Here is a 19,208-nt window from a genome sequence, read left to right as displayed (position 1 = left end):
TGCTAAATATACACATGGCCGAAGCCGTGAGAAGAGAGACAATTCAAAGTACTGATTTTGACTTAACAATGAAGTAGACTTGATGTTGGGTTGGGGGGGGGGAAATCTGATTGGACCTCCCAACTTTTGTTTTCTCACAACGTTGTAGACGCCTCCAGCTACTTTAAACTGGAGCAGTGGCACTGGTATTTAATCATCTTCCCACCCCCACATCACTTTCCTGAGCTATACCCTCTTGGTTTTGATCTTTAAAGCCCTATGCAGCCTAGGACCCACGTACATACGGGACCGCCTCTCCTGGTATGCCCCGCGGAGGACCTTAATGTCCACAAATGACAACATTTTGGAGGTCCCAGGTCGCAAGGTGGCTAGATTGGTCTCAACTAGAGCCAGGGCCTTTTCAGCACTGGCCCCGACTTGGTGGAATGCTCTGTCACAAGAGACTAGAGCCCTGCGGGACTTGACATCTTTCTGCAGGGCCTGCAAGACAGAGCTGTTCCGCCTAGCCTTTGGTTTGGACACAGTCTCACCCTTATGGTCTTGATTTATCAACTACTTTAAAATGAGGCTGCATTTTAAATTGCATTTTAACCTGTATTTTAAATTGGTTTTGTTTCCCCCTTTTCCCCCATTATGTCTTTACTGTGATTTTATTGGTGTTAGCCGCCCTGAGCCTGGCTCTGGCCGGGGAGGGCGGGGTATAAATAAAATTTATTATTATTATTATTATTATTATTATTATTATTATTATACCTTCAGCAGGAAAAAAAAAACAACTATTCCAGATTAGATCTGACTAAGGATGGATAAATTTGCCCATTTCAGCCCTTTTAAGGTTGTAATTCTCTCCACACTTCTGCAGCGGAATGACTTCCCTTCAGGTATGTGTGTCATAACTCATGGTGGCTGTTTCACCCTCAACTGTGGGTCTAATAGTGGTCACAATGGACGTGAGCAGGACAAGTCTGGTAGTGGCTGTTGAGCAGCTCCTAGGGCAAGATGGGAGTGTTTTCAGCCACCAGAAGCCCCTGTAGACAATGCCTGCTGAAGCAGCTGGAGATGATCTCTGTCTGAAGAGGACAAAGGGCGCTCCATTATCAAAAAGAGCATGACCAGGTAAAGCAGCAAATGGATGCCTGGTTTATGAAGGCAAGAACAAAGTTGAATGGAAAGGGAAGGCTGGAAAGAGGGAAAGGGCAGCAGGGATCCAACACAGCAGCTGGCACATTTAAAGAAAAGCATCGTTGCCCAACAGTAAGTACAATTAGTAAATACCTTCTATCTTTGGAGTTCCTTTTCACATCCTGTCCATACAATGTGGCTTTAATTTTGAGGACCTGGGTGAGGTTCACAACATACTTTCTTTCCGACTCAAGTAAGTCCAAAGCGATATTCTGCCTTTTAGCTTTGGAGAAGCAAAACAAAAATGATTTGGTGTTTCAAACGGGTTATTAATTATTGTGATTATGCACTCGTATCTGGACAAGGTGTCATTCCAAGAAGAAAAAATTGAGCAAGCAGAAAACGAAGACCCAATTCCTTTATCAGTGACTGAGGGGCCACATGTAGGCCTCCAGGCTGACTATGCCCATGCCAGGCCCCTCCTCAGCCCTGCTCTGCACCCTCCTTGACTGCTTTTGCCTGGCTGGAATTTGCCTTTGCGATAATGCTCAGAAAGAGGGAAATAATTCCAAAGGAATGTGGCTGCAGAGTAATGTTCTGACTGCTTCTTGCACTGAAGTACCACCAGCTTGGTAGCACCGTAAGAAGTCAGAAGCCATTAGGCTAGATTTCAAACGAACCCTGAGCTCAGAAGCTACTGCAAGGATTAGCAACTTCATATCCTGCTCTACAGATTACAGCAATGATTTATTCAAATTCCTCAATAGTATCTAGACCAGGGGTAGCTCAGATATTGTTGGACTGGTAGGAGTTGTAATCTAGCAATGAAGGGGGGCCACAGGTTCCTCGTCCCTCCTCTATAGCCTTTTTGCTTTCTAGCCACTACCTTTATTCTCACCTGCAATAGACGGTTCCCGCAGTGCATTCTCCATTGAGCTATAGCTACTGGGACCTAGTTCCTTCTGCCTGTCACTCTGGTCCTTTGAAATATGTTCGCCAACCCAGTCTTTACTGTCCTTGGGCTGCTTCCACACTGTGGATGATGACTGGCCCTTTGGCTGAGCATCAGCAGACGAGGCAGATCTGAGGTTCTCTTCCGTCTCCAGATTTGTACCGGTTAACCCTAGGAATTAGAACAGGTCGTCAGCAGGACCAACAGGCGCATCCTTAATGGCCACTTGGCCCATCAGGCTGGTCGAAAACCCATAGCGAAAGACGCTGGACTGCTGCGTGATGGCTCTGAAACCAGTGCGCTCATTTGGAGCAAAATGGTGACTAGTCATGCTCTCCCCTCCATTGTTGGAGGCAGAATGACTCTGTGTATACCAGCTGGGGGGAATCAAAAGTGGGGAGGGTGCTGTTGCACTCTTGTGCAAGCTTACGGGCTTTCCAATGGACATCTGGTTGTCCGACATAAGAGACAGGATGCTAGACCTTTGGTCTAATCCAGCAAAGCTCTTCTTGTGTTCTTATGTGTACCAGAAGAGCTTAAAAGAGAAAGGAGCAATCTGGACGTAGCTTAGGAACAAGAGCAGGAGGACATATGAAATTGAAATTGAAATACTTTATTGTCACTTGTACAACTTGTATACAGTGAGATTACACAGGCACCCCCCCCCCCACTCAGCTCTCTTAGTCTTAATTCCCCTCGTTAATGACGCACACCCACCAAACCCGAAAGTCAGTTGCCCTGTTGTTATCTTTTCATTCAGCAGCCTAACAGCCCATGAATAGAAGCTGTTCTTTACCCTGTTGGTGCGACTAATCATGCTTCTATATCTTCTGCCTGAGGGCAGGAGATCAAGTGCCAGCCAAGGTGTGAGTCATCCCTGAGAATTTTCCTCACACTCCTGAGGCAACGTTCTTCCGCTATTTCATCCAGCAGATTCAGGGGACAGCCCATAATAGCTTGTGCTGTATTCACCACCCTCTGTAGGCACTTCCTATCAGCTGATGTCAAACCAGCGTACCACACCATGATGCAGTATGAAAGGAATATGGTGAACGGTTCTAGAGCTCCACTGCCACATCTTGTGGTAGTGAGTTCCACAAGTCAATAAAGGACCCTTTGAAATCACCTTGTCATTACATGTCTCTTAATAATCGGTAACAACGGAGCAGCAGGGTGGCCTTCTGGCAGCTGCATTGCATTCACCAGGACAGGGAGAGGGCAGGGCAGGGCGATGGCAAGGTCAGGGGAGCTCTGGATGGGCAGAGTTGCTCCCCTGCAGGTGTTGTGTATGTACCTGCAGCATACTGGTGATGCCAACCCAGCACACCCCCAACCTCACCACTGCCCTGTGCCCCCATTCTGGAGAATGCTGTGCTCCCTCCTCAAGTACCACTTGCTGGTTAGGAATATCTGCCAAACAGGGAATATTTGGGAGCAGAAATTGATTAACAACAAAAACCACTCCTCCAAGTGCACCAACCTTTCATGCTGCCTTCTCCTAGTGCCATGGGCCTGCAGTCAGAGACTAAGCAAGAACAGGAGAAATTTTAGTTATTTGTAAAGGAAGATGAGTAAAGCAAGCTTCACCTAGAGATCTAAAGTTAAACATTGAGGAAAGTGCTTTGAGGGTATCTAGTTTTTTTAAAAATTAAGGTACTGCGGGGGGAGGGGGGAGGGTTTTTTTTTAAAAATGTAGTCTATCCATCTGACTGATAGCTTAGTCAGTAGAGCATGAGACTCTTAATCTTAGGGTCGTGGGTTCAAACCCCACATTGGGCAAAGAGATTTTTGCATTGCAGGGGGTTGGACTTAATGACCCTTGTGGTCCCTTCCAACTCTATTTTTCTATGATCCTATGACCTGTGGTTGCTTCCAAATCAGCCATTTTTTCTCAGGATTTTTTTCTTTTTACATAATGTGTTTGCTCAAATTTTTACAGAGGATTCCGTGCTGCTTCCAGGAGGGTCATTCCTACCGCTTCTGAATCATTGTCTTTCCCTTATAAACAACAATATATTGTCCCTTTTCTGTGTACAACCTGGTATTTTATGTCCAATCAGTGGGAATGATGCAGCCGCATTTGCAGCTCAGTAGCCATTCACTGTAACCCATGAGATTATAAAGGGACACCCATATTTTGTTTTTCCTTAATTACCCCTAACACAATGGACTCCTTAATTATCCCTAACATTTCTGTCTCTGTTTCTCATTTTAATGAAAGGGAGTTATAGCACAATAGCCAGAGTTGCTAAACCTTTGGCCCCACAGAAACATTTGTAAATGGGAAAAACCATTCTGGGCCCTGCACCACCTGAGGAAGACACCTTTACCTGCTGAATGGCAAGGTAGGATCTCATGAAAGTGAAAAATCTCAGGTGGGGAGAGGGAGGAGGTGGTGTTAAAATATTGTAAGCTGCCTTGAGCATACAGGATAGGGTAGGGTAGGGTCGATCAAACAAAATAACTACCTTTCTCGTACGTTGCGTTATGCAACAGCTTTACAAAATCTTCATTAATCAAAACTGGCTCCGGAAGGTTTAGTGATCGAAAGGGACTTCCTTGTAGAGGTGTAGGGACTGTTTGTGACCCATGCTCCTCCTTCTGTATTCTTCTGAGGCAAAAATAAAAGCAAGACTACCAGAGCATACACTTGGGAGACACACATTTGTTTTAAGGTATAAGAATTTACAAAAGTTAAATGTAAGAACAAATAAGATATCTCTTGTTTCAAACACACTGTCACAATCTTACGTAGTATATTGAAACTAGAATTCTACGAGTAGGTCATGAAGAGGGGAAAACATAACAAGAGCAGAGCACAGCTTGTTTCTGACACATTAGCATAAGGGAGGTAAGAAAATAGGGAAAATAATCAAGAAGAGCCTGGGTACTTCTTTTCTTTTCTTGGCTGGGGCTACTACTTCATGCTAGCAGTTTTAGTTATAATACCTCTTTGCAAGACTGTTTGCATTTCTAATTAAAAGCTGAATGTTGTGTTTCTGCTGGTTGAAGATCTTTTGCTAAAGCCCAATGCATTTTACAACTTGAATTTATTATAGAAACATCTATTCTATTACTGTCAGTTGACCTGAATAAACTGGACTTTCTGAGGGGTATGACTTGGGGGACTGCCAGGAGGAGCTGATGCACTCCAAAAAATCTACCCTGCAGCACGGAGGGGAGGGGAGAGAACCAGTGCTATGAAGTTACACAGGGATTTGAAGAAGGTTTCGTCTACAATCACTTACTTTGCTTTCAGCTTGCGAGATTCTTTCCGCTTCTCCTGCTGCAGCTGTTCAATCTTCTGCTGCATTTCCTCCTGTTTGGCACTGATTTCCTCAATCATGGACTTGGCATCACTGAGCTCATCCTGATTAAAAAGACAAATGATAGCAACATATGTTAAGAACAGTAGATCTTTTCCTGAAGCATCTTGAGCATACAAGTGAACGTGCAGAATTGGGGTGCAATATCCTAACCTTAAGAAATGCAAACAACTATGGATTGATTGATTGATTGATTGATTGATTAATGTACCAGAAGGTACAGTGTTATTGTTGTTGTTGTTTTGAAAAAGTGCTTTTATTCTCACTGAGGCTAATGAATGGCCAAACAGAACAGTGTACCTGTGGTACTTAAGTACAAAAAGAGTTGTTTGTATATATCTGGAGTCCTTTCACCTCATAAAAAGTGAGGGCTAGTTTAAAATTAGAGAGGGCAGCTAGCTTGCAGCTTGCTTCTTCTATTGCCCTGCATAAGACTTCCGCTTTGCCCAGTCTCACAAAGGACAAGGATTTAGGAGTCAAGGTTTATGACAGTGAGGTATAGCACCTTGGTAATAACTAATCTGGAATAACACAAGGGAACAAAATAAGACTAGATTGCTGCTCTCATGTGCTTATTGCTGATTACCCCCAAATAGAGGCGGATGGGGCTCATCAACCTGGGAAGGTAGCCCATCAAGGAGAAGGAAAAGTCTGACCCTAAACCTCCACTGCCTTGTGGGATATCTTCAGGAGAAGAAAAGGCTAAGGAGTAACCAGGGGGCAGCAAACTTTTTCAGCAGGGGGCCGGTCCACTGTCCCTCAGACCTTGTGGGGGGCTGGACTATATTTTGGAGGGAAAAAATGAATGAATTCCTATGCCCCACAAATAATCCAGAGATGCATTTTAAATAAAAGGACACATTCTACTCATGTAAAAACACACTGATTCCCGGACCGGACCAGATTTAGAAGGCGATTGGGCCGGATCCGGCCCCCAGACCTTAGTTTGCCTACCCATGGAGTAAACCCTACACAAATCCAGAGTGGAGTCCCTAAAATAGTTGGATGGCGTCTTGTACACCTCTTTCTGGAAACTTCTGCAGCTAAGCTGGTGCCAAGCATATTACTCTGCTTTCCTCTGGACCACATCAGTGAGGCTGGAGGTGGGGGGGTCATCATCTGGGCAGTCCAGGATCTCCATAAACACCACCCAAGCTTGCACCCCCAGACTTGCACTGAAGGTCATTTTGGTGATGTTGACACTGTGGTTTGACTTCACCCCCCGCCCAGAAGGAACACTCCATTGTCTCTCGAGATGGATGGATGCCAACAAGAACTTAATATGTTCAGAATACATTGGGGAATATGCCTGGCAGTAATTACCATATTTTTCGCTCTATAAGACGCACCAGACCATAAGACGCACCTAGTTTTTGGAGGAGGAAAACAAGAAAAAAAATATTCTGAATCTCAGAAGCCAGAACAACAAGAGGGATCGTTGCGCAGCGAAAGTAGTGATCCCTCTTGCTGTTCTGGCTTCTGGGATAGCTGCGCAGCCTGTATTCACTCCATAAGACACACACACATTTCCCCTTACTTTTTAGGAGGGAAAAAGTGAGTCTTATAGAGCAAAAAATACGGTAATTTACTGCAGCCAGTATTTCTGCATTCTACATGTGCTAGACGTCTCTCTCTGCTTCAAGCAGGCCTAATCCCCTCCCTTGAAAAAGGGGCTGGTTGTCAATGGACACGGCCTACCTTGAAACAATTAAGAGAGTTCTTCATCTCTGCCACTTTCTCCTCCATGGCACAGCGGCAGCTTTGGACCTTCTCCTCAAGAGCATACTCTCCATGCTGGATCCTTGATAGTTCCTGCATTGCTTCGGTGAAACCGGTTTTCAGTTCAGAAGCCAGAGCCTGCAACTAAATGAACCAGAATTCATGATCATCGCTAATGCTGCAGAAATGGATTACATAAGAACAAATAAAACTGCTTTATAGAATATTTGCCCATCTAACTCCATACTGTCTATATTGACTGGCAGCAACTCTCCAGGGTTTCAGGACTGAACCAGAGACCTTTTGCAAGCAAAGCAGATGCCTTATTACCACTGAGCTTATAGTCCCCACCCCCTGACCCTTTATTTTTTATTATAAATGCCAATCTTCCACTTTAACCTCAGATTTAACCTCTCTGCTCCCTGCCTGTGTCTCTTTCTCCTGACACTTGAATACCCTTCCACCCTGATTTTACTCACTGTTTTTTATTTATTCTTTATTACATTTATATTACATTTCTCCCACAGGAGACCCAGGTGACAAACACACAAAAGAAATCATTACATGTTTTAAAACTGTGAAAGCATCTTAAAAACAGTTCCAATACAGATGTAGTCTGGAAAAGACCTCTACTTAAAAGGCTTGTTGGATGAGGAAGTCGTCTCTTTCAGCAGGCACTGAGAAGTCAGTGGAAAGAGAACAGGGGCATTACGTTCAAGACACACTTGTTCATCTTGCCTCTTCCCAAATTAGCCCCTTTCCCTTCTTCCTGTCCTTTCTTCCATAAATGTGCCTTGTCTTTAGATGCAATTCTGCATGCAGGACCTGCTTCAGTCTTTAATTTTTGTACACTGCCTATATGTTTAAATAAACAGCAATATTATGAAATAAGCTCTTACCAACAAGCAATATGACTACGTTTCCCCTTATTGCTTTTATTTTGTTCTTTTATTGGACGGAATCCTGTTTGCTTTTTAAACATACAAGCAGACTATATCTGTTCCTAGACCGATAAATAAACAAAGCATTGACAATGTCCCCCATTGAGGAAGCCCCGATCCTTGAACATTCATAGCACGTTCCTTCCAAATGAATACCTTAAAGAACCTGGCTCCATGTTTCCAAGTTTATGAGGACCAGAAAGAGAACCATTCTCACCACCACCCCTGTAATCTGCAAATGCTAATAGAGATCTCCTTGCATCGGGGGTAGAGAACTTCTTTAGCCCAGGGGGTGGGGTCAGATTATTATCTAACCCACCCCATGTGGGCCATGTTTGCTGGGTGGGCGGAGCTGCCCACCTGCCAATCAAATGACATCACAGTGATGCCCAATGACCATTTTTTACCACAGGGGTCTTTGGAAGCTAGGGTTGCCACCTTTGGTCGGGCAAAATATGGAACAGGTTGGGGAGAGGGGGATATTCTCAGTATTTTTGAGCCCCAGAGGCATTTCCTAAACAGGGAGTTTATCTTTTGGAAGTATGATCCTGATATAAAATCTGGAAGTCCTCTCAGAATATAGATAAATCGTGGAATAATATTAATTTTGAGAGCATTCACCTTTCCCCAAAGGGTAAGGATTAATGACTCCCACTTATCAATGTCTAACTCTCTGCACTCTTAACAAACTACAGTTGCCAGGATTCCTTGCAGGGAAGGCATGACTGTTTGAAGTGATATGATACTGCTTTAAATGTAAAATGCAAATGTGGCCTAAGACTTCATGAAAACAAAACCAGAATGTAATATTTATTCCGGATTATTTAACCGCAAATTGAAGAAGGGTTAAGTATCAGAGCATCTGTTGAAGTGCCTTTTCAATGTCAGATATTTTGGGGAGCTATTAATAGCATTAAGGTTTTAAACCAAGTCTCTGTTTGGCTAGTCTGATGTGTTATGATTTTTTACATAGAGTTATCAAAAGCCTCGCTAATTCCTTAAATGTTTGGGATTATTCAGAGCAAGTTGCTCATTTTTACCTGGGCAAGCTGTGTTGCAGGGTTAATCACTGGCACAGTTTCAGTTTCTCCTGTGGGAATAAAGAGCTTCAGTCAATTAACGGGACTTATTAGGCTTGCTATATATAAAATGGGGGCATAGTGATTTGCAGTCCACCTTTAGGTGGAAACCTGTCTCTTTTCTGGAACACAGAGTCCTGCTTTGAAGCTGCCACATTCTAATAATTTTGCACAAGCTACCACAATTACAAGCAGAGGAATTTCAGCACCGAATTGTACCAATGGTTCAGTTTCACGTTATAGCTATGGAAAGCTATACATGTGCTATATATGATTAGTTAGGGGTTTAAAATGTGAAAAGCTATGGAATAACTGATTTTGTAATGTGTTAAGTGTTAAGTTGTGGGTGAACATATCAGACGACACAGTGATTCTTCAAACAGCTCTTGTTTATTCACAGGCCAGAACAGAACTGAACTGAAGGGTTCAGCCAACCTGCTTATATAGAGCTCCACCAGAATGCAACAGTAACCATTTTCTGTAACTATCCAATCACTGAACGTCACTTTCGATCCCTTATTTGCATATGTGGACCTGAACTATCTACAGTATCCCCCTGCTGGCCCAGGGTGAGAACTTCAGTACATAACATTAAGAACATAGGAAGAGCCTACTGGACCAGGTGAATGGCCCATTTAGTCTAGCATCCTGTTCTCACAGCAGCCAACCAGATACCTGTGGGAAACTGGCAAGAGGACCTGAGCACAGGAGCCCTCTCCTCACCTGCGGCTTCCAGAAACAGGTATTCAGAATCAGTGCTAAGCATAGCTAGTAGCCATTATGAGCTGTATCCTCCATAAATTTGTCAAGTCCTCTTTTAAAGCCATCCATGTTGGTGACCATCTACATAACGATGTGCTGCATATCTATTCAGTAAATATATTAATGGTAGTGTTGGCCCAAGACACTGTTGAATGCCTTTCCCCCTTTACTGTGTTCCACGCGACGGTCACCTCCAGACTTGATTATTGTAACTCACTCTATGTGGGGCTGCCCTTGAGACTGACCCAGAAACTCCAGCAGGTGCAGAATGCCTTACAGGGTCCTCGCCGCAGGATCACATTCACCCAGTGCTATACCAGCTGCACTAGCTCCCAATGAAGTACAGGATCAGGTTTAAGGTGCTGGTTTTAACCTTTAAAGCCCCATACGGCCTAGGACCCTCGTACCTACAGAACCGCCTCTCCTGGCATGTCCCACGAAGGACCTTACTGTCTTCTAACAAAAACATCTTGGAGGTCCCGGGCCACAGGGAGGCTAGGCTGGCCTCAACCAGAGCCAGGGCTTTTTCGGCTGTGGCCCCGATCTGGTGGAACACTCTGTCACAAGAGACTAGGGCCCTGCGGGACTTGACATCTTTCCACAGGGCCTGCAAGACAGAGCTGTTCCACCAGGCCTTTGGCCAAGGCAGTCTGACCCCCTCCTTTGGTAATCCTCACAGAATTCTAGCCCAATTGTTGCCATTAATTTGATTTTGAATTGATTTTAGAATGAATTGATTTTAGAATGCTGTGTAACTTTTATTGTTGTTAGCCGCTTTGAGCCCGGCTTTGGCTGGGGAGGGAGGGATATAAATAAATTATTATTATTATTATTATTATTATTATTATTAGGCCTAACACTCTCTTTTTCTACAAAAAAAACCCCTGCACGATTGATAGAAGAAAGGCATCATATAAATGTAAGGGGAAAAAGGGGCGGGGAATCATTATACTGTAATAATATTAGAAGTGAGAGATTTCTTTTTGGGATAATCCAGGATCTGTTTTAGCTAGAAGTGGTGTTGGACTTTTAACTGTCCAATGTGAATCCCACCACATTAGCCCAGAGAGTACGTGTGGGCATGTGACTCTTCAGTAGTGCTGTTAACGATGGCACCTCCAAAATGGTGGCTCACATGCAGTGACACCATCCTGGATGAGCTTCCCTCCTGCCAACACGGCTGATAGGTTCCTCAGTCACAAATTTAGGCTGCAATCCCAAATGCTCTGACACTTTTGAGTCAACATGCATAGGGCTGCAGTGTTATAATGGAGTTTACTACCCAAAATTTGAACCATTGGCATGATCCAGCACAGCTGGTCTTCTATTCAAAGGGATCCCCATCCCTTTTTAAAGAAAATATTGCTTCTATCAGTTGGCTTTCTTGAATCCAATTTATTATTTTGTTTTTGCTCACCTGTGAACACAACTCAATGCTTCGAGAACCTTAACAAACCCCACTTTACTGAATCCTGGAAATTGTAGTTCTTTTGGGAGGGGGGAGTTCTAAGAGAAGCCCAACTATCCTCACTAACTTACAGTTCCCAAAATTATCGCAGAGATGCCATGACAATAAAATACACGTAAAATGAAATCTAGATCTGGCTGTGTGTAATTATCCACCTTCGGGAAAGGCGTGTAGGTATATTTGGTGGGGTGGGGTAGGGATTATTATTGAATTTGCCTTAACTGTGCATGAAATCTGGTTGCCTTTTACTTAGGACACTGAGACCCTGAGGTGATACAGCCTTCCTTTCATTATCTTAAACCTCAGAGGGCCTGGGTTTCCTTAGGAAAGCAGGACACCTATGTAACTCTTTGCTTACATGGTGAGGCTGCCTTTCAGTCAGAGATGAAGTAATTTCTGAGTGAGAGGCAAAAGTAGGAGACAGAAAACAACAGTTTATCTTTCTACTCCTCTTCCACAGCTGCTATTTAATAAATAAGGGGGGGGGGACAAGCATGCCATATCACATTTAGTTTGACCCTGACTAAATGAGAAGTAAGTCACACAAGCCACTGCTCTACCATAATAGCACAAGAAAGGCAGCATGAAGTAAACACCTGAAAAATTAAATCCTTCACTGCTGATCATTTTTAAACACCTGCCCACACCAAGGGAACACACAACACGGATGACAGGGCTGGGTACCAGTTTTGTCTAACTCTTCCTGTGACACCAAATGAGCACTTTTACTCCTTGGAGGGCATCAGTTAATTCAAAGCCTCCTGAAATTAATTTCTACTTCAGCTAGTACTAGGGAATGGGGCTTGCAGGATGCACAGTTAGAATCTTATATAACCGCTAAAAAAATAAGCACCTCCTGTTCGTGCCTCCCAACCATTTCCTGTGAAGCAGTGCCATTTAATTCTAGAAATAATGTTCCTTTTTCTCAAATAGAAATTAGACCCTGCCATGCTCAGAGCTATACCATGTGGTTAGTGTTCCATTTGAAAAGTCCAGTGAGGTAAGACCAACAGCTGCGACTGTTCATTCGGTCTATTTTGACATTTCCATGCTCTTCCATGTACAAAGAGCACACAGGCCTGTTTGTAGCACATGTGAATATTGTCATATAAAATGTACATATCTAGCCAACAGAAGCATGACAATGCAAATGATTTTCCTGCCTATCTGTTTTGGGAATCGCCACAAATTTAACTTTGGAGGGGAGACTCTCGGTGTCAAGCGTAGTTGTTTTCTTCAAAATTAGGCCATTAGTGCTCAGAGTCAAATTAGGTGCACCCATTTGTGCAATGAAAAGTTACAGCCCCTCCAGATGTCCTTTTGTTGTCTGGGCTCACAGACAGCTATATCTGACCATACAGTCAATATAATTGGCATCAGCAGAAGTTTTGAGGTAAGTATACTGCTTTGTCTGCAATAGGTATATGTCCCAGAGCTTCCTGCTGAAATCCCATAACTTTTCATACCACAAAAGTTCTGGGCTTTCATTTTGCTTTTTGTCCCACTTTTGTTGCACTTTAGGGAAAGAACGACCTTCCAGACAGGAGGAATCCAGTAACATTGGGGAAGCAATGCAGAACAACTAATAAAGCTGAATGAAGTGTGGATGGTCCAGTTTAAATCCACTGCTAATGCGCCATTATTGCATCAAAGGCATTGTTGCAGAATACACCCACCAAAACAAAGCACTTGGAAGAGGGGCTTTGTTATGTACTGAGTTGAATAGGATCCAAACTGCAGCAGTCTGATTGGTCCTAGAACAATAGGATCCAAAATGCAGCAGTCTGATTGGTCCTAGAACAATAGGATTCAGAATGCAGCAGTCTGATTGGTCCTAGAACAATAGGATTCAGAATGCAGCACTCTGATTGGTCCTAGAACAATGCAACAGTATGATTGGTTGGCAGGAACCACCCAATCATGCTCCAGATAGAAGTGAATCCACAACCTGATTGGCTTACAGTACAATTCCGGAATTAGCCAATCATGTGCAGCCCATTGTGTAAATAATGTATATAAAGCAGATACTTTGAGGGGACTTTCATTCATTCCTCCTCACCACTATGAGCTGAATAAAGAGCATGAAATCACTTTGCGACTCTGAGTATATTTCAGGCTTGTAGGAATTCAGACAGGAACTATGAATCACAGTGATTGGAAACAAAGCAGTATGTCTGCCCAGAACTTTTGCAGGCAAAAATTGAAAGCAGAATTGCATATAAGCACTCTAATACCATCATGAGAACAAACCATAATGAATGCACAATAAATCAACACCTGGAGGGGCCCTTTATGAACTGCACTGTTGAAATCAGTTCAGTGTCTACGTGGGGCTCCCACGTATGAGCTATCTGCACATCAGGGTGATGTGTTTCTATAGGCTACACAATGGGATTATTGCTGCTCCTCCGCCAGTATATAACCCTTAGGTACTACTGCTTTTGAATCCAAGTTTTGTATTCTAGCATGTATATATTTTCTTGCTTGTGAGTGAGAACATTATAAATGGAATCCAGCCTATGCCTTTATGTTCATGGAAGCTTTTGATTCAGTAAAGGCATCTGCTATTGGAAGAGGAGCAGTGGTTTTGCCAGCTCCCCCTTTCATCTGCATCTCCGCAAGCCACCTCAAACTTCCTCTTGCGAAATCAGTCTGCAGCTGATTTGCGGAGATCAGGGAGGTCTGCAGGACATAAGGCGAGGGGGGAATCTCCTCTTCTGTTAGTGGATGCCTTCATGGGACCAAGAACACTTCCAGGAATGCGGCTGAGTAGAGTGCCAATGAGATTGCATCCTATGACAATATTTTAATCTCTTGTTTCAGTAGATACTTTACCTTCTTTTCTGTTTGAATCCATTCTCCTTAAACACATTGGGTATTTTTTTTTTTCAAGTCCAGTCAAAGCATCTTGAAAGAGCTTTTGGCGTTTCCAAAAAACCCGAAACAAAACTATCCCATGGTCTTGAATAATTTAGCATGTGAGCTCTCCAGTGAGTCAGATGATCCAGTTCCTATTTCCAATGGAAGAAAGAAGTACAATGGCGTTATTGTTCCACTTTGGGCCAGTATTGCTACGCCCTGGGGGGAAATGGCTTTTAAGTGACTTCAATAACTTGCACTTCATGGAATATATTGGTTTAATGGTCACATCTATAGAACAGTTGTCCTACTGTATTCTGAAGGGCTTCTTCAGAAACAGACTTCCTGAACTGGGAGAAGGCAGATCAAATTTCCCCAGTCCATTTGCTGATGGACTTAGCTATCCCTACTAACATGACTGTCGGTAAAGGAGAGGCCTATACAATGGCAGAAGAGAAAGCAAAGTCCCTTCTTGTATTCTGAGCCTGTCAGGCTCCCATCCTAACCACAAATCAGGTTTGTTGGCTGCCAGCTGGCCACCCATACGCTACAACGTGGTGTCCTCCAAATATTGTTGAATTGCAATCCCCAACCATCCTGGACCTTTGGCCATGATGGCAGGGACTGATGAGAAGCGGAGCCCAACAACATCTAGAGGGCATCAGGGTATAGGGATTTATTGATTTATTAGCACATTAGCAAGTGTTAAAAGGTAAAGGTACCCCTGCCCATACAGGCCAGTCTTGACAGACTCTGGGGTTGTGCGCCCATCTCACTTAAGAGGCCAGGGGCCAGCGCTGTCCGGAGACACTTCCGGGTCACGTGGCCAGCGTGACATCGCTGCTCTGGCGAGCCAGAGCCGCACACGGAAACGCCGTTTACCTTCCCGCTGGTAAGCGGTCCCTATTTATCTACTTGCACCCGGAGGTGCTTTCGAACTGCTAGGTTGGCAGGCGCTGGGACCGAGCAGCGGGAGCGCACCCCGCCGCAGGGATTCGAACCGCCGACCTTTCGATCGGCAAGTCCTAGGCGCTGAGGCTTTAACCCGCAAGTGTTAGGAGCCTGCAAAATGTTATAGGAGGAAAGGAGTCGTCAGCTTGGCATCAATACTCTTTTTTTATTTTTTAAGGCGCCAATGGCTACTCATTTGTGTCCCTCTAGTAAACAGAACAACAAAGCAATGTGATGCTGTCGACTGTTGTCGAAAGCCAATGGTGTTTTCTGTTGCATTTGGGGAAAGCATTGGAAACCAAATTGGGAAATAAGTCTGCATAACGCACTGGAGGTACTGATTTTGAATTACTGTAATTCGTTTGGAGCACCAATAATTCAAGGCAGATGATAAGCCATAAAGGATTTGGAGGTAGGAAATAGTCACAGCGGGATGACAGGGCACATCAGACTTCGGCTTATACTGCTTCAAACACAGAGTTAAGCAGTTTGAAGGATTCAGAGACTTACAAGGATCTAATTTTTTCCTGCCACCCTCCTGTTCCTTCCCATGCCTGGCCTTTTTTGATTGTAAGCCTGATGGAAGGGCCTCTCTATCCCTCCTCTCTCTCTGATATGAGCCACTTTCGAAAACAACAGTTCTTTAAAAAGGGAGGTGAAAAATATAGCAAAGAAATTAAACAGCAAAAAAATCCTGAGTTCATAGGAGGCAAATCATTTGAGAAAAACCTAAAGGAAATTAGGATAACGTACTGCATTTAGCACAGTGGCAGGGAGCAGGGAGACATTGCCAGTTGCAGCCTGGCAGGTGTCTACTGCCTTTTCACTATTCAGGGTGACTCATTGCCATTTAAAATCACCATGTCATAAAAGACAATCAGAAATACATTAAACTACAGCATCAAAAATGGCTTTAAAAAAACAACAAAAGGCAGACACTACAAATAAAACATAAGCTTTTTATCACATTTGGCGAACCCATGGCGCTCTCTCCAGATGTTGAACGCCAACTCCTACCAGCCCAAGCCATCAGCAAGAATGAAGGTAATTAACAAACTGAAGCAGCCTTTACTTTGAAGTAAATTGTGTTGATTTCTATGGCCCTTACTTATATCACTACAGTCATGAGTCTATTAGACCAGGCTTCCTTAACCTCGGCCCTCCAGATGTTTTGAGACTACAATTCCCATCATCTCTGACCAGTGGTCCTGCTAGCTAGGGATCATGGGAGTTGTAGGCCAAAAACATCTGGTGGGCCGAGTTTGAGGAAGCCTGTATTAGACTCTTGGGTTGAGGAATTATTTAGGGGTTTTTGTTGGGGGGTTGTTGTTGTCTTTGATATTAATTTTGGGTATCTTTCTTTTAGCTCTTATTATGATTTGTGTGGAAACGGTTTGATTTGGTTGCGTCCTTTTTGATATGTTATTTATTCCTTATGACTACTTTTGTGACATTTGGAGTTATGTGATTTTTTCCCATGCTGTAAGCCACTCTGAGCATGGCTTTAATTATGGAAAGGTGGCATACAAGTAAAATGGATGCATGCATGCGCGTATTATGTATGTTTTTGTATTATCTTAGGGCATAATCCAGCCAAATCAAATAATTGTAAGTCTTGATTATTTTGGGGCCCCCTGCATATGCTGCAACATAGGAAATAGTGGTAGCTCAGTGACATAGATTGATTTCTATCATATTCAGGAAAGGGGAGGGGGGACCCCTAACTGTAACCCTGGAGAGCCACTGCCAGTCAGTGCAATTTGTGGGCCTTCAGATGCTGTTGGAACACAACTGCGAACATCATCATCATCCCTCACCTTTGACTGTTCTGGCTAGGGCAGACGGGAACAAACACTGCAGATCTCGAGGACCACAATTTCCCTCTCTCTGGTGCAGACATTGTTGTGCTAGATGAGCCAGCGGTGTGACCCACTCTAAGGAATCGTCATGCCTGAGCAAGTGTGTGAACTTGATCAAAATTTGGATAAGGGACCATTTAGAAACAATGCACAAATATTACACATTTCAAAAGACCTGTTTTTTCTCTCCATCCCAGTATTAAGCATCTGCTCTCTCTTTTCCATTTAAACCAGTCAGGCTTTAATAATGCTTACCTGTGGCTGGTTTCTGGTTTGCACCTTTAATATGCCAACTATGGAATTAATACACGTCTACTCAAAAGGAGACCCCGTTAAGATAAATCTGACTGGCTCTCAGGTTAGTTAGTATAGAACTGCAACCTAAATCTCTCTCTCTATATATATATATCTGTACACACTGCTAAATGTTCAAATAATAAAGGGAATTGATTTATTTCAGATGTGCTTAAAAGACCTTATATAAGATTATATCCAACAAACAAATTTACTTTTTTTGTGAAACCTGTGAGAGGCTTGCTATTGGTTTTATGAGGGGAGATGTCAGCTTTTTTGCATCCTTGGATTCTGAATACTGTACTGAAATTCCAGTTAATTCTGTCTGAATAAGAAAGTTTTTCAAAAACCATAGGAGAGTCTTTTTATTCTTCTATTCCTTTCACAGTCAAGGAGTATTTCTTCTCCCCAGTACTTCGATTTATTATACTTTGTAACAAACCAATAAATAAAGCTGGCAATAAAAATCCCAAGGTATAGACAAAATGCAGATGCAGTGCAATTGTATGCATGTCTTCTCAGAAGTAAGCACCACTGAATTCAATGGGATTTACTTCCAGGTAAGCATGTGTGCGATTGCTGCCTAATGTCTGCCTAAATGCAATGAATTTTATCTCTTGCTCTTAGAGAATCTTGTGATGCATGTAGGTTTAGTGCCAATTAATTACCAAAAACATACTCAGCCTTAACTTTATGTTAACATTAAAACATACTTTTAAACGCTCTATGAAATGGAAGCACAATATGTTTTAAACTTACCCCCCAGCTGTGCTAAAGCTCTTGCAGTTTCAGTACCTTCGCAATCAGGAACAATGACCGTTTTTCTAAAAACGAGCTCCAGAAGGCAGCTAGGGGAGCCTGGCGTTTTCAGAAGTAGGTCTATCACATGCTAATCACTAATTTCAAATCCAATCATAGCTAACCCAAAGCTCTCTAATTATGCAGTCCTCAGGTCACATCCTTGTGTCCCCGTTGGTTAACACAGCTATGATTTTAATATGAAGATGAACTCTTAAAACAAGTGTGATGTTTGTTTAGATTGCAGTTGTCTTTTCTAGTAGCAGTGGGGAAAACTTTGAGCTTCACTGTAGCTTGAAGCAATGCTCTTTGGAAAGAAGGAGAACCAGATGCATAATGAAGAACACATACAGCACCAACATTTTATGGATGTGACCCCAACTATTACCAACCTACTTTTCAGTCAACATAGGGATTAGTTGCATCAGGTAATAAGGCTAGACACCGGCATGTCAAACCCAATTGGTTGGGGGTATGGGCTATAGCCAGTGGGGGCAGCTGTCCCCCCCAAATAAATAAAAATACTTAACTAAAAATTGAAATGCCTGCTGAAGTCACTTGAATAATGTCGTGGCTCATTCTAGCACCGCAACTGCCAACTCAACTTGAAGGAAGGTGAATGCAGGAAGGTGATGACAGGTGACCTCACCTAGGCCCGAAGTCAACCCCCCCCCCACCAAAGCAGGCTCAAAGCTTCTCAGAGCTTTTCAAAATCATTTTTCTCAGCAGCTAAAAGGCATTAGCTAAGCATCAGAAACATTCCGCTTGCTGTAACTAAAAAGATTGCAACAAAGGTAGGGAACACAGTCCATTGTTTCTCAGGCCTTTCTGATGCCTTCTGGCCTTGCTAAAGAACCACATTGCAACTTACTTTCTGTCCGGGAACCATGCCAGAACAAGAGATTGAAACATATCTGAACACTCTGAAACCCCTTTGCTGGGAAGGGTGCCAAGAGTCCACAATAGTCCCAAAACAGCTTTCTGTTCATGCTCAGAGGACTCCTGAGGGAGGAGAAAGGAGGAGGGAACTGGAAAGGGGTATATATACTTGTGCACATGACTGTGAATTTCGTGCATG

General features: G+C 43.3%; 1 protein-coding gene and 1 long non-coding RNA gene across 8 annotated transcripts in view; one reads left to right on the top strand and one right to left on the bottom strand.

Moving 5' to 3' along the window:
* Positions 1-18,497, bottom strand: part of ARHGEF33 (Rho guanine nucleotide exchange factor 33) — a 28,297-nt gene extending 9,800 nt beyond the window's left edge. The window contains exons 1-10 of one of the 5 annotated variants that reach the window (XM_079968599.1): positions 18,092-18,497; positions 14,205-14,380; positions 9,101-9,150; positions 7,845-7,974; positions 7,099-7,263; positions 5,323-5,444; positions 4,543-4,685; positions 3,555-3,599; positions 2,021-2,245; positions 1,276-1,405 (exon numbers count right to left, since the gene is read on the bottom strand). In XM_079968599.1, coding sequence (XP_079824725.1) covers positions 1,276-1,405; positions 2,021-2,245; positions 3,555-3,599; positions 4,543-4,685; positions 5,323-5,444; positions 7,099-7,218 — 785 coding nt within the window. In that variant the 5' untranslated portion in view covers positions 7,219-7,263; positions 7,845-7,974; positions 9,101-9,150; positions 14,205-14,380; positions 18,092-18,497. The remainder of the gene's footprint in view (positions 1-1,275; positions 1,406-2,020; positions 2,246-3,554; positions 3,600-4,542; positions 4,686-5,322; positions 5,445-7,098; positions 7,264-7,844; positions 7,975-9,100; positions 9,151-14,204; positions 14,381-18,091) is intronic. The other 4 variants (XM_079968598.1, XM_079968596.1, XM_079968597.1 and 1 more) reach the window with 4 other exon arrangements.
* LOC307212039 lies at positions 604-5,313 on the top strand. Of its 3 annotated transcripts, XR_013836755.1 has the most exons (3): positions 604-1,254; positions 4,296-4,419; positions 5,134-5,313. It is a non-coding gene; the product is annotated as an uncharacterized lncRNA (long non-coding RNA). The 3 variants fall into 3 exon arrangements; XR_013836756.1 differs by lacking the exons at positions 4,296-4,419; positions 5,134-5,313 and adding an exon at positions 2,919-3,199; XR_013836757.1 differs by lacking the exons at positions 4,296-4,419; positions 5,134-5,313 and adding an exon at positions 2,914-3,199.
* Positions 18,498-19,208: the final 711 nt, after the last annotated feature.

The sequence above is a fragment of the Podarcis cretensis genome, assembly GCF_951804945.1.
Source record: "Podarcis cretensis genome assembly, chromosome: 3".
Taxonomy (NCBI): Eukaryota; Metazoa; Chordata; class Lepidosauria; order Squamata; family Lacertidae; genus Podarcis; species Podarcis cretensis.
This window is presented reverse-complemented; position numbering and strand designations above follow the sequence as displayed.